A 14,949-nucleotide genomic window follows, 5' to 3' on the forward strand; every position below is an offset into this window, starting at 1 on the left:
AAGAGAGAGGTTCTGTTTCTCTCTAAACTGTTTTTAGAGGGAGAAAGTAGTCTACACATTTCTCTATGCGTAAAGATGTAAAGGCTGGCTCCTTGCTATATATAAGCCATTGAATGAGGAAGCCTGTTTGGACTCTCAGTGTTGTCATGTGAAATGAACACCGTTCATTATTCCAGGCATCTAGAGATACTGCTTCAAGTGAGGTTTAGAGGGTAGGCAGATAAGGGAGGTGACTGACAGAACACTCACCAACCGTGATGTCTGCCAACCTGCTACTCAACTGTTTGCAAGTTCCCATGACTAATTATGAGTGGGAAGATTTTCCTAAAGTCAATTTTAGGCCAATACGTCATGGTGGACAAGGGTGGGCACTTGAAGCCTTATCTCTGTAATAATGAGAGCTGATAGGATGTGAGGAGATGATAAAGAATGGCATATCAGTAAACCAAGAATATTTGGTGCAGGGACAGGCTCTGGCCCCCTTTCATGTGCCCATGCGTCATCAGTACAGGATTCGAGTTCTGTGGGTTTGCTTTAAGAGGGTTTACTGCTCATGAGTCTCTAGGAAGCACATTTCCTGTCCCGTTCGGCATACAGTGCTATGCCTGTATGCGGTAAATGTTTGCTGTGGGTGGAAGGATTTGTTTTGTACTAGAGATGTTTTCTATCAAAAATCTTCAAAATAAATAGCCCTTGAGTTTTAAAGGAGTGGGCTCAAATGGAAGGTTCACAGAGTACCTCATAGGTGTTTTTTATAGGAGTCGTTATTCATCTAGTTTGCTCAGCCAGGTTCTTCTGATACATAATATAAAAACCAATGCATAATACATTGCAGATTTGTTGATGACTTTGTAAGAGTATCCCTCGTGTTATGTCTGGGGCTACCCAGTGGCCTGACAGTGCTTGGAATGTGAACACAACCTCTGAGCAGCCTTCTTTCTCAAAGTTTCTACAGCTCACTGAGCTCTAACTACTGCTGGGGAGCCTGAGCCTGACAGCCCTCCCTGGGTCCCTCATAGTCAGGACACACCACAGCCCCCTCTTCCTGAGGGAAGAGGGTCTTCTGTGCACTTGACACTAGGACTCCCCCAGAGATGCATCTCGGCCAGGCTGAACTACGGGGACCCTGCATGCCTTTGTGTCTACCAGGTGATGGCTGAGCCTAGTGCCCCTTTGACCCACTTGGTGTCTTCCCAGGGTCCTCTCTGGGGTGCTTTCATCATCATTACCCTGCATTTCTTGCCCTCCTTCCCACTTTGTACTCAGTCCTCTGGAAATCCTCTTACTGGGTTAAGCCACAGCCCTAGAGCCTCAGCCTCTTGGTTTCACCTCCTCGGCTCTTTGAACCCTGGCTTTTCTCTCAGGCTTCTTTGTCTCCCTCAGGCCTGTGGGGGTGAGATCGTGGTCTTTCTTTTCTCCAAGGCCCATTCCAGACCTCATCCACTACCCCCTCTGTAGAAACGTCTCCCTTGATAGAACTTGTCCTTCCTCGTTGCCGCCATGTCTTCTGATCTTCTGCTTACTTGCCTTTTTTTTTTTTAATGGCTTTGCTGTCTCCGAGTCCTTTGCCTTCATGCCAGGTTACCCATCAGCTCCCCGACCGCTCACCCTCCATGGTTTCCTGACTTCAACTTCTGCCCCTTGTCATCAGGCAGACCTGTATCTGAGCACAACCTCTGTCCTTCTGATCTTTCGTTGAGGTACTTGCTGGCCACCTCCTCTGTTTTTTCCTTTTTAAAAAAGCAGTTCTTTTTGGGGAGTATAATTGACATACAATAAACTATTATGTGTAGATAATGTTAATTTTGAGAAGTTTTGACATAGGTTTATACATAACATCATGACCATCAAGAGAATGTGAAATCATTATGACAATCAAGAGAATGAACATAGCCATCATTCTCAGTGATTTTCTCATGCCCTTTTCCCACCTCCCTGCCCAGTCTCCAGGTCACCACTGGTCTACTTTTTGTCGTTATAGATTAATTTTATTTTCTAGAATCTTACGGAAATAGAATCGTGCAGTGTGTACTCTTCTTTGTTTGGCTTCTTTTAGTCAACATAATTATTTTGAGATTCTTCTGTGTTGGTGCATATATTAATAGTTCATTTCTGAGTAGTACAGTATTCCATTGTATAGATACACCATAGTTTGTGTATCCAGTCACTTGTTGGTAGGCATTTGGGTTGCTTCTAGTATTTGAATATAAACAAAGCCACTGCAACATTTGTGTACAAGTCTTTATGTATACATGTGCTTTCCTGACTCTTGCGAATGGAATGGCTGAATCATATCGAGTCATATGTTTAACTGCCAGACTCTTCCCATAGTGGCTGATATTCTCAACAGCAGTATGAGAGCTCTTGTAGTTATTGTAGTTATTTTACATTCTCATTGACACTTAGTGTGATCAGTCTTTTTATTTTAGTGGTAGTGGTATGTTATTGTGGTTTTAATTTGCATTTCTCTAATGACTAATGATCTTGAGCATCTTTCATGTGGTATTTGCCAACTGTATGTCTTTGGCAGTGTGTATGTTTGAATTGATGGGACTTTTTTTTATGAAAACATTTATTTATTAATTTTTATCAGGTTCAATTAGCCATCATTAGTTTTTGGTGTAGTGTTTGGCGATTCGTTAGTTGCGTATACCACCCAGTGCTCATCACCACAGGCGCCCTCCTTAATCACCTGGTTACCCCTCCCCCACCCCCTCCCTTCTGTAACCCTCAGTTTGGTTCCCAGAGTCCAGAGTCTCTCATGGTTTGCGTCCCTCTCTAATTTCTTCCCATTCAGTTTTCCCTCCCTTCCCTTGTGGTCCTCTGAGCTATTCCTCATGTCCCACATATGAGTGAAACCATATGATAATTGTCTTTCTCTGCTTGACTTATCTCACTTAGCATAATCCTCTCTAGTTCCATCCATGTCGATGCAAATGGTGGATATTCATCCTTTCTGATGGCTGAGGAATATTCCATCGTAGATATGAACCACATCTCCTTTATCCATTCATCAGTTGAACATTTTGTTTAATTGAGTTGTTTGTCTTCTTACTATTGAATTTTGGAAGTTCCTTATATATTCCAGATTTAAGTACTTTGTCAAATATGTGGCTTGGAAATCTTTTCTCCCCATCTCTGACCTGTCTTTTCATTCCCTTAGTTGTGTCCTTCAAAGAGTAAACTTTTAAAAATTTTTATAAAGTCCAGTTTATCAGTTTTTCTATTGTGGATCGTGCCTTTGGTGTCCCGTCTAAGGAATCTTTGCCTAAGCCAAGATCACAAAGACCTTCTATGTTTTCTTGTAGAAATGCTATAGTTAGTATGATTCACATTTAGGTCCTTGATTCCTTTTGAGATTAATTTCAGATTCCTCCAGTGGACTGCTGCTCCCGAGTGCTTATTGTAGATACTGTAGTGCCAGAAAGTTCTGTGTTCCTGCTCAACTGGCAACTTTCAGCACACCTTGTACACCAGCACCCCAAAGGGGTTTTCTCTGTGTTCTTGTACTTTTCCTGGTGTGGTATACTGTCTTTGCTTATTAATTGGCTTGAGGCATGATACAGAGAGAGTTTTTTAAAAATTAAAACCAAATAAGAATCCATTTTCTAATGCTAAAATTAGATTAAAACTATCTTTGTGAACTAGTGGCCTTAAAAAGATATCTAAAAGATTGTTACTTTGTCAAGAGAAATTGTCAAGCATTGCAGTTCTCAGAACTAAAAGTAAGCTAAGTGAAGATTTTGAAAATGTTGCTGAATTTGTTCCATTAAAGCCAGGAAAGTAAACTTATAATGCATTCTGTGTTATAAACAAAATATTGAAGCTAATGATGAGTTTTAATCTTTTTTGATTGTTCAATATTGAGATTTTGTTTTTTCAATGTTTAAATGTTCTGGAAAAAATGAACCATTAAAAATACATCAAAACATATCTATAGTGGTACACATTTTTCCTTTTACCTTAAGCTCCGGTATGGCTTAGCTGAACACTGGTACTTATTTCAACTTTAATAGTGTTCATCATGGATTTTTTTGCATTAATTTTGATTTTTAGAAAGTATCATATTAAAATATTACTTACTTTGATTACTGAGTTTTGGTGTCCCCTTAAATCTTGTGCAGACCCCTCACTCTTCTTGTCCTAGACCCAGCCCTCCTGAAAAGCAATAAGACTCACATTCAAAGAATATTTATAAAATACAATCAAAGTTAGCCAATAGAAGTTAGAAGTTCATAGAATCAGTTCAACCCTAGCAGTCTGACTTCTGACTCTGGCTTGTAACTGCCAACCTGTACTGCTTCACACATTCAGGAGTTTCTGAATACAACAAGATGGGCTACATCAAATACGTATGTATTCATTTTCTATTGCTGCTCTAACAAATTATCAGGTGAATTTCAAAAAAAGTCAGGGACTATTGGCAGATATGGGTCAGACAGTCTGTATGTCTCTTTGTAAAGGCTGTCTTTTCTATAAGTTTTTTTTTTCTCTCCGTGTAGAAATGAGTGGATAAAGAAAGGGGGGTAATCAGAAGGGGGAATGAAACATGAGAGACTATGGACTATGAGAAACAAACTGAGGGTCTCAGAGGGGAGGGGGGTGGGGGAATGGGATAGACCGGTGATGGGTAGTAAGGAGGGCATGTATTGCATGGTGCACTGGGTGTTATACACAACTAATGAAGCATCGAACTTTGCATCGGAAAGCGGGGATGTACTGTATGGTGATGAACATAATATAATAAAAATTCATTAAAAAAAAGAGAAATGAGTGGATATAGGCAGCTGTGGGTAGGCCAAATGTAAAAGTTGAAACTGTGGACATAGTCAAAGAAGAGAAAGGGGCTGACGAGCCCCAGTACTCATGCACAATGACCAGGAGAAAGTGTTTCCAAGAATGTGTTGCAAGATGATGGATTTGCCAGATGTCCGGAAAGAGAGCTGTGTGTGCAGAATTTATCTCAAATCTCTTGAGTGGAGTGTCTGTTGACAGTGCCAACCACATGAGGTCCTCATGGGCATACTGGAGCCAGTATTAAACTAAGGCGCAGCGGACTTTGACAAAGAATGGATGCACATGGCCCCAGGTTAAGGAGAGGTATGGGGTAAAACAGTCCCATGAGCACAGGTACTTGAACTGTAGCTGTGAGAGAGCTTAGCCCAGTAAGTGCTGGCTCTAGACCAAAAATTACTGGAGATGGTTTGGTGACTGGGGAAGTAGAGGGAGGAGGGCACTTTAACTTCCCTTACTCATTCACAAAGCATTGGTAATTTAGTGCTGTACTCTGATCATAACAATGGTGAGTTTCCACTAAGCCTCAGTATTATAAATAGCACAACAGTTAGAAAATTGTATGCATTTAACTAACATGCATGTATCTATCCACATAAAGATGATCTGTAGCAGTTTGTCGAGACTGGTTCTGTTTCTTGTTGGAACGTCTCTTTAAAATACATTGGTGGGGAAAATATGGTTTGATGTCCAAGTTTTAATTATTGCATAAACCGTCTCATCAGGAGATCTTAATAGTTCTTTTTTCCCAGAAAAATTTGGGAGGACATGTTCTCTTGCCTAACTTCTAATATATTTTCATTTTTAAAAATTACTTCCTTCTTGAAGGTTAAGATCCCGTTTAGAGCCTACATCTGGTATTTAGTTGGGTTGCCAAGCCATCTCCATACTAAGACGTGAACACATTTATAGGATGATAGGTAATATGATTCCATCCTCATAAGAGAGACTTTTGTCATTGAAGTGGGATGCAGCACCAAAGGTTTTGCAGTTGACTGGTGTAGTTCTGAGTAAACTTTGATTCCTTCTCCTTGACAGTGACCAGAGTTCCGTTAGAGGACTGAACCCATAAATGTGATTGTCACCACAAGGAAAGAAACGTGCGGTTTTGAATATTTACAGAATGTTCTCGTAAAAATGTTCTGTGAGCAGTTTTATTTTTAACTTTAGAAATTTAAAAAAATCGTTTATTTTATGCATGATGAGATATTTACACATAATCCGTGGCGAGCATGTATGTTACTTTAATATGAATCATTTTGACTCTTTTAAGAGTTTTGAAGAGGTTCATACTTGAAGTACTTTCATCTTAAAGATCTCTCTCTCCTATGACATTGCTTTTTTCTGAAGGTCATCTTTCTTTTATTTTTTAAAAATTGTATCTTGTCACAAGTACATATTTTCTTTCTAAAACTGATCTTTTAAAACATATCTTAATCCATTTTGAGTTTTTTTGTGTGTATGGTATAAGTTTATGTACTTTATTTCTAACTCGGTTTTTGAGGCTCAACTTTAAAAAGCTTCTACGCACTGGAAATTCTATTAAAAGTATTTATTTTAGGTGAATGTGCAATGGCATTTTGCATCACTCTTAAATTTATGAGTGCCACAAAGTGACAAAAGAGGGCCATTTTGAGGGAAAAAAGATCTTTAAAAACCACTCAACTTACTTTTTATTTTAAATTGAAAATTATATGGCAAATATTGTTAGAGCTTTTGTTCTTATCTCATAACTTACTGTGATAGACATATTAAATATTATTCAGAGAACAGGGCTTGGGATTCAGGGTTTGGAATTCAGAGTTCTCATTTTGATTTTGCTGTGATTCGGAGTTCTCATTGGCAAGGCGCTAACTGCTCCACTGTTATCATCAGGAAAGGGACGGGGTTGGAGTTCCTCTCCGAGCTTCAGCGTTCATGTGTTGGATTCTGTTCACCCCAGTAATCTTGTTAAAATTATAGTTGTCTCTGAGTAATTTCTGCTGGTTTTGATAACCCTTGTTGGGGAAAAGAGCAGCAGAGCCTTCCTGTTGAATATTTACCTCTTTGCAGCACATCAATCTTGTACTTTAGGTTAACATTGGCTTATTTTAAAACAAACATACCTTTTATAATGATATATACTATTCGATGCTAGATAAGATGACCCTAAAACGTAAGTGGCAAAAGAAGCCAGCCAGAGATACGTATTTTATGGGAGGTTATTCCCTTGTAGTTCTGTGTGTACCTTTGATAAGTTCGAATATTTTTTGTTTTATACTTATTTAAACACTCATAGCCACTTAAGTTTGATGTGAACTATTTCTTACATGCTGAAAAAGGGAGGTGAACTATTCTTAGCTTCACAATAGATTCCATATTTTATCCCTCCTATTTCAATTAATAGTCTTCTAGTTAAAACTTATCAGGTTGTGACCTCATGTTTATTATTGGCCTTATTTACATTTTGTTAACTTAAATACAGTTAACATAAAAAGTTGGCAACGTAATAGAATTTTGTAGAAACTTTCCTCCTGTTAAATTTAATATGATTTGGTTAGAGATACATAGAGCCGTGTCATTTTTTTATCTCTTGTATTCAGCAATGTCACCATTTATTTTGCCTGCTTGGGGAAGGGGGCGGGTGTGAGTGGTCCTCAAGTCTTGTGCACAGCAGTGGCCTGTCCATGGGCATGTCTGAGTGTGTCTTGGAATCCACTGTTGATGGAGTAGAACTGTCTCCACACAGGGTGTCTGTCTTAGTGTATTTGACTTCTATGGGGAGCCAGCCAAGCTTGCTTTTTTCCTTTTCCTTTTCTTTTTCCTTTCCTCTCCTCCCCTCCTCTCCCCTCCCCTCCCCTCCTCCTCCCCTCCTCCCCTCCCACTCCTTTGGGCTCCTCCCCTCCCCTCCCCCTTTTCTTTTGGCTTTCCTGCAGAGCCTCATGTTTGGCTTAAACACTTCCTCTTGAGGAATCTGCACCACCCTGGTGTAGTTGAGAGATCAGCCAGTCCCTCACCTGCCTACATTTGGAGCTCACTGCATCTTTCAGCTTCATCTGACATGTTTTTCATCTTTTTTGCTTATTTCATTTCTTTTATTGGTGTTATCCTTTCAGCCATTTAGAAATCCAGAAACGGAAGTTCTTACCTGTGTTTATAAATTCTAAGAATGGGATGGAGCTGAAAGTAAGTGTAGAGGAGGACAAAGGGCCCATATGCCGGTACTGATGTATGTCACCAAGTCATACTGATCGTTCAGAGCCCAGGGAAGCTGTAGGAGAGAGCAGAGTAGGGACATGAGGCAGGGAAGTGGAGAGCTGCCCTGTCCCATTGAACCAGGTCTTCAAGGTTTTATTTAGCTCTAAGATTTTTCAAGGACACTGCATTATACATGTGAATGTTGTAGTGATATGACATAAACCCTATTCAAAGGACAGTGTAAATTTGGAGGAAAATTATCTTTGCGTTGTTTTTGAGGATAACTGACTGTTGATGATACAGGCACTGTTGTAACTCACTTAACCCTGTACAAGTGCTTTGTGGTAAATTCGGTTATCATCCCTATTTTACAGAGGGGGAGACTAACGCGTAGGGAAGTTCAGTGGTTCTCCACTGGCCACAGCTCAGCCAGCAAGCAGCAGAGCCTGAATTCAAGCCCGGGCACTGTGGCTCCAGACCCCAAGCTCTTAATCCTTGTGCTTCTTGCAGCACGCCTGCTTCCTTGTCACTAAGAACTTGGTGCAGGAATTTAACAGTAACTTTAACTTCTAGTTTTTCTTTCTCAGGACTGATTCTGCGTTGCAGTGCATCTCTGCATAAACATGTAAGTGTTTAATTTTGTCACCTTTAATTTTGTTTTTAGATAAGATGTGAAGGAATCAGGCTGTTTCTTCTGTGGCTTCAAGCACTTCAGACACACTGTGCAGAAGAGCAGGTGCTGATTTGTGCTTGCCTCGTGCCTGGTTTCGCAGTGATCATGTCATCCCGAGGGCCCTGTACACCGGAGACACTCATCAGTCCTAACCCTAGTGTGGCTCATGGTGAGGAGCATTAGCAGACCTCACAGGTTGCAATGACTCTTGAAGTTACATTGAGGAATTCTTCGGTTTGCCATTATCCTGAATAGAAATCTTTATTTCATAGATGGGTTCAAAGGAGGAATTACTACTCCCTGCTCATATTCACAGGAAAGTCTTACGGACATTAGAATTGGAAGAATCAGAGCCTATTTTATATGAAATGATGACAGGAGAAATTTACTGAAGTGGTGGAAACAGGAATGGAAGGGAGGGGACAGATGTTGGCAATAGCAAGAAGTAGAGACACGTGGTGCGTCTGGAGTGTTTTCGTGGTGTTAATGAGATTTACATCCGCCATCCTGAACTACTGTTTATTGTCCTCATGATGATTGTTTCATGAGTGGACATTCATCTGCTCATCCAGGCTCTTTTTGGCCAGCTCTGTATTTTCATGCAGCATTCATGGAAGGACAGTAGTGGCCTCCTGGGAGTATTAATGGCAGCCATGTGAGTCCTGTGAGTTTTCAAGAAACTTGGCAGTTAGGGCCACTGATTTATTAATGCATATCACTTGACTGCCCAATGACAGGTACTTGATCTTAGGCTGACCAAAGCAGAATTTGAAAGAGAGGGAGAGGGGGCGTCATGGACATTTGTACCATATTTCGAAGCCCTTCATGCACAGTGGCCTGGAGTACAGTGTGAGCAGGTTCCAACGGAGCAGCAGATGTATTTTCATAGAGGCCATTTTTAAAAAGTCCTTTTAACTTTGGTGAAAGAGCTCTCCTTTTTTCCCCACTCTGCAGCAGAGATATATCCAGAAGAAATCACTCCTCTCCTGCCAGCCATATGAGCGGAAAAGATCCCTGAGGACCAAACATGCTTTTTTCTTCAGATACTGTCGAAATATATGGTTATTCACATAAGAGCAGAATCATGGATAATTCAGTAATGGTCTTACTCTTGATGGGAAAGAGAAGACATTGCTTCTTTTCTTCCTGCTTATCCATATTTTGTATCTTTGCTTTTTCCTTGAGGTGATTCTTTGTGATACTTTGCTAGAAATAGAATATGTGTCAGTTCACATCAGCAAAGACCTGGCATACATACTCTCTTGTGTGAGTGTGTATGTAAAGAAAAATAATTCAGTTCTCCATCACTTTCGTAGTATTACCACATTCACAGAGAGCACTTTGCTTCTAGCACTTACGGTGAGTAAATGTTTGGGTTTTCCCCTCACCAGACAACTCTGCAACACCAGCTGGATGTCCTGTAGTTTAACTCAGCTTTGACGCTGTCTGTCTTGAGATGGCGTCAGATCCCACAGGTTAAGGGCTCAGTCCCATGAGACTGTTCCATCACATTCAGGTGCGAGTCACAAGTAGGAGGGCCCCAGGTTACCCACAGCTTCTGAACAACTTGACTACAAATCAGAGGTTCCCACAACTCCTCCTCAGCTTTGACTGATTTGCTAGAGTGGCTCAGGGAACTGTGGGAAACATTTGTTTTCATTGACCAGCTTATTAAAGGATATGATAAAGGATACAGATGAATAGCCAGATGCAGAGACACAAGGGGTACAGTCTGGGAGGGTCCCAAGCACAGGAATGTCTGTCCCTGTGGAGCTGTCACCCTCCCGGTACGTGGATATGTTCACTCACCTGGAAGCTCCCTGAAACCCCTGCTACTGGGATTTTTATGGAGGCTTCCTCACATAGACATGGTCCACTTCCAGCCCCTCTCCCCTCTCTGGAGGAATGGAGGGGTCGGGATGGGGGTGCTGAAAATTCTAAGTTCTAATCGTGGCGTGGTCTTTCTGGTGACCAGCCCTCTCACTCAGGAGCCATCTGGGAGCCCACGAGACCTCTACGAGCTGTGTTATTAAAACAAAAGAGCTCCTCGTGCGCTTATCACTTAGGAAATTACAAGGGTTTTAGGGGCCCTATTCCAGGAAGTGGGGCAGAGACCCATATATATTTTGTATTCCCTCATAGTATATTCATCTATTCTTGCCTCTTTTCTTCTTCCTGACCCCTAATCCTATGCTAGCAAGGCGGGATCGGGGAGGAGGCAGGCCTAGAAGCTGAATGGGCAGATCAGGAATAGGCAGGGCAGGCCGGAAGATGGGGCGAAAGCATATCTCTTTGTGCCACCAGCCCAGACCAACTTGATGTCACATGTTCCTTTCTCTGATGTTTACCAACTGAATATGGAGTTATGATCATTAGTTCATGATTTCAGTAGGTGATCCCTTCCCCTAGTCTACATTTCTAATATGGTTCAAAAACAAACTACTGAATTCTTTTCTCTCAGCCAACACTTCTCCTGTCTCTGAGTTCTTCCTGGGAACTCTGTCCAGTCTCTGTGTCCTCCACAAACAAGTTTGTTGATGTTATAATCTTTGCTCAGTCCACTTCCTCTCCTAAGACTCAGTTCTACCTGCCCCTTCCCTGTCACTGCTGAGAAGGGGAGTCAAGTCTAGTGGTCAAGTCCAGAGGAAGGACACTTTAGTATTTCAGGTGATCTAACAATGACTGCCCCTGCTTCATGATCTCTCTCTTCCCCTAATGTTTTCTTCCTTCTTTCCTCCTCCCTTTCTTCTTGCCAGTTTTCTTTAGGGGTCTGTTTCTCTCTGCTGTCCCTCAAGATTCAGTCCTTGCCTCCCTTTCTGACTACTCTTTCCTGTTGGGTAATCTTGTCTGCTCTCCTCTCCCATTTCCTTTATCCAGCACCAGAAACACAAGGACTCCAAAATCCCGAGAGCAGACTGGAGTATTCTCTTGTCCTCTAGAAGCTTTGTATTTTGGCCCTACTGGCCCATTGCACCTGCATTTCAGACTCCACCTGTTCAGAAGTGGTAGAGTATTCCATCTGTCCGCGGAGATTGGCAGGGAGTATCGAGAAGTTGAATGTAGTTGGGGCACTTGGGTCTCATTCTAGGTGTGTCACTAATGAACTGTGCAACCTCAGATATGACATAATCCCCAGAATCCCACTGGAGGAAGGATGCCGGTGATAGAGGGTGAGGATTTTTATGTAGACTGTGAACCCCCTGAATAGTGTGCAGACTTGTATGTGCATGTCCATCCCACACTTCTTCCCTCCCTTCTCTCTACTGAGTCCTCAGAGCAGAGTTTCTCTCTTGGCTCAGCCCGGAGAACTGCTGCCAGGTTGCTGACAGGGAGCCCCTCTGTCCCAGGGGCAGCCAAAGCCCCTCATCCTTTGACCTTAGATGTTGCACAGTTGTTTCCACTTTCTAAGTGGGCTACAGCATGAAGGAGGTTGGGAAGCTCTGCTTTAGAGTACTCTGTGTGCTAACCAGTATGAGGAACCTGTGACAGGGGCACCTGGGTGGCTCAGTCGTTAAGCATCTGTCTTCAGCTCAGGGCGTGATCCCAGAGTCCTGGGATCAAGTCCCATATCAGCCTCCTCCACTGGGAGCCTGCCTCTTTCTCTCCCACTCCCCTGCTTGTGTTCCCTCTCTCTCTGCCTGTCTCTCTGTCAAATAAATAAATAAGTAATCTAAAAAAAAAAAAAAAGAAACGAAAAAAAGAACCTGGGACAGGTGTAGCTGGACTGGCAGGCCTGGCTTATTTTAGCCTGTGGATTCCTTTTAATAAAGACAGTGCACTTTTCAAGTTTCTGTAGCTTTGCCTTCTGATGATAATGATTTTTCATGTACCCATGTAACATTGTGTGAAATTCTTGTGAGGGATTATTTCCTTAATTCCTGTTTACTATAAATGGCCCTTTTTGAGTTAAAAAAAATAGAGATTACATCTGACTAAATATTTTAAGGGCAGAAAGAATGTTAAATCATTATAGAGAGGTGGAAAAAAATACAGGCATGATGAGTAGAGCAAGTTTAAAAACATGATATCTTTGGGTGATTTTTTTTTAATTCTCAGTAAAAATGTCTTTAACATAGTTAACTACTTTGTTTTAAGGTATTCATTCTTGTCATCATTTGAGTTTTAAGATATGATTTCAGGCGCGCCTGGGTGGCACAGCGGTTAAGCGTCTGCCTTCGGCTCAGGGCGTGATCCTGGTGTTATGGGATCGAGCCCCACATCAGGCTCCTCCGCTATGAGCCTGCTTCTTCCTCTCCCACTCCCCCTGCTTGTGTTCCCTCTCTCGCTGGCTGTCTCTATCTCTGTCGAATAAATAAATAAAATCTTTAAAAAAAAAAGATATGATTTCATTACATGATTGTCAAGATTATTTGTCACCATAATTTGTCACGCTTGTTTTTTTATTTAGGATAGGAATTTTAATAAGATAACAGCATTTCAGTTTAGTAGACATTAAGTTGAAATGTAAATGTACGTATGTTCTTTCCCACATATTATCCAAAGGCTGCAAGCTTGGAGTGGAAGAATAAGGAGAATCAAGATACTGGTTTTAAATTTCTTTTTACATTGTTGCAAAAGTATTATCTTCCTCATTTATTTCCATCATTTACTAAGTTAAACAAACATCCACAAACCTGTACTTGGGAAGTACTGATTGGGCCATGTGTAGAGGATGTCCACAGGGACAAAACAAAGTGACCTTTGTTTATTTTTAAGTAAGATAGTCATTTTATTCTTATATTTAACGGTCACTTTATTATAAGAAGTTTAAGGGTTCCTAATAAACGATTTTACCTGTTTGTACAAACTACCTATTTGTAGCTGAGCTCATAGTAGTAAAGGGGAACTGTGGCTCCTGTACTCAGAAAGAGTTCAACACGTGTCATGATTTTTTTTGGCGTAATTATATTTCAAATCTTTGAATGTTAAAATAAAGTTTCCTTAAGTCTTCTCTTCCAGGTGGTGGGGTATGGTGACCCCAGACCTTGCTCAGTGGCGAGGCAGGCCAGCCTGGGCCACGCAGCTGCCCATAGTAGGCCTTTCTTTTATCTTGGATCTTTCATCCAGCAGGTGCTACTTACAGCTTCTTACGGAGGGGCCGATGTTTGGGCAGCTGGGCAACCTAGGGAGAGTAAGCCCCGGAAAGGAAGGAAACAAGGAAATTTCTAATTTCACTGCTAAAGTTTTTCTTCTATGAGAAATGAAGGCTCACAGGACACAAGTATCCCTTAGATTGATGCCGGGGTGGGGAGGCAAATTTTCCTCTCCCAGTTAAAGCAGGCAAAAATTAGTTAAAATGAATAATCAGGAACAATGTTGGAGGGGAGAAGGTCACAAAAGACATTAATCCATCTGGGGAATGTGGACTACTAATTCAGTTGTCTGTGGGTGTTTATATACATACACACACACGTGCACGCTTGGATCAGGGGAAAACAGCAGAAGCTTGATGCATTTTGGAAGACGTAGAAGTACTAACCTTTCCAGGTACTGAGATATGTATTTGTTAGCTGTCTATATGTGGGTATTTTTTTCAGAACTTGTTTCTGATTTTATAAAATAGTCTGTATTCACTGTGGAACATATAGCATACTTTAATATGCTGAAATTAAAAGTGATTCGTTGACAACTTGTCTTCCTCATGCAGGTACCTCCAGTTGTATAAAAGTTAGTAAGAGAGTTGGACAAATCCAATACCGTGTAATTTTTTTGTATGGATTATGAAATAGAAAGAATGATAAAGGGACTTCTTATTAATTCTTTGGAAGTGGTGGTGTTCGATATCTCAAAGGTGAATTCTTTCAGACATAAAGTAGTTTATACTGATTCTATTCTTTGGATTCATCTAAAGGGAAAAGGATATAAAACTAAAGTCCTGTGGATTTGATTAGTGTAATATTGGATGTTAAAATACCTAAAATGATTTAAAAAATAATAAAATACCTAAAATGATGAAAAATGTCTATACATGCTTTTAGATTTATTTCAGTCATAAAATGAGATTAAATTAGTTATAAGGTATGTGAAAATATTTTTACTATTATAATATGTCATGTCTCAAATTTGTTACAAAGAGTTATTAGCTTGGTACTTCCATAGCTCTATGCCATTGCTGTAACAAGCAAACAGTAACAGTAGCCACCGTCCCATCTTGGTCAGGTTGCAAGGCAGAATCAGAAACAAGTCTACCAAAAGATGTCATCTTTTATAATTTCTGGTTCTTTAATTTTAGTTGCTATTCATACAACCAGATACATATGTGCTCAGTAAGAAACTGAACCATTCGTGGGGGTTACACTCACGAA

At 40.9% G+C, this 14,949-nt stretch overlaps 1 protein-coding gene across 1 annotated transcript in view; it reads left to right on the top strand.

Moving 5' to 3' along the window:
- Positions 1–12,347, top strand: part of LOC148108168 (uncharacterized) — a 47,008-nt gene extending 34,661 nt beyond the window's left edge. Inside the window, exons 4-5 of the mRNA XM_087853892.1 lie at positions 8,559–8,596; positions 9,599–12,347. Of these exons, the coding sequence (XP_087710018.1) occupies positions 8,559–8,592 (34 nt within the window). The 3' untranslated portion in view covers positions 8,593–8,596; positions 9,599–12,347. The remainder of the gene's footprint in view (positions 1–8,558; positions 8,597–9,598) is intronic.
- Positions 12,348–14,949: the final 2,602 nt, after the last annotated feature.

The sequence above is a fragment of the Ursus americanus genome, chromosome 22 (genome assembly GCF_024610735.1).
Source record: "Ursus americanus isolate L20-20 chromosome 22, mUrsAme1.1.p, whole genome shotgun sequence".
Lineage (NCBI taxonomy): Eukaryota > Metazoa > Chordata > Mammalia > Carnivora > Ursidae > Ursus > Ursus americanus.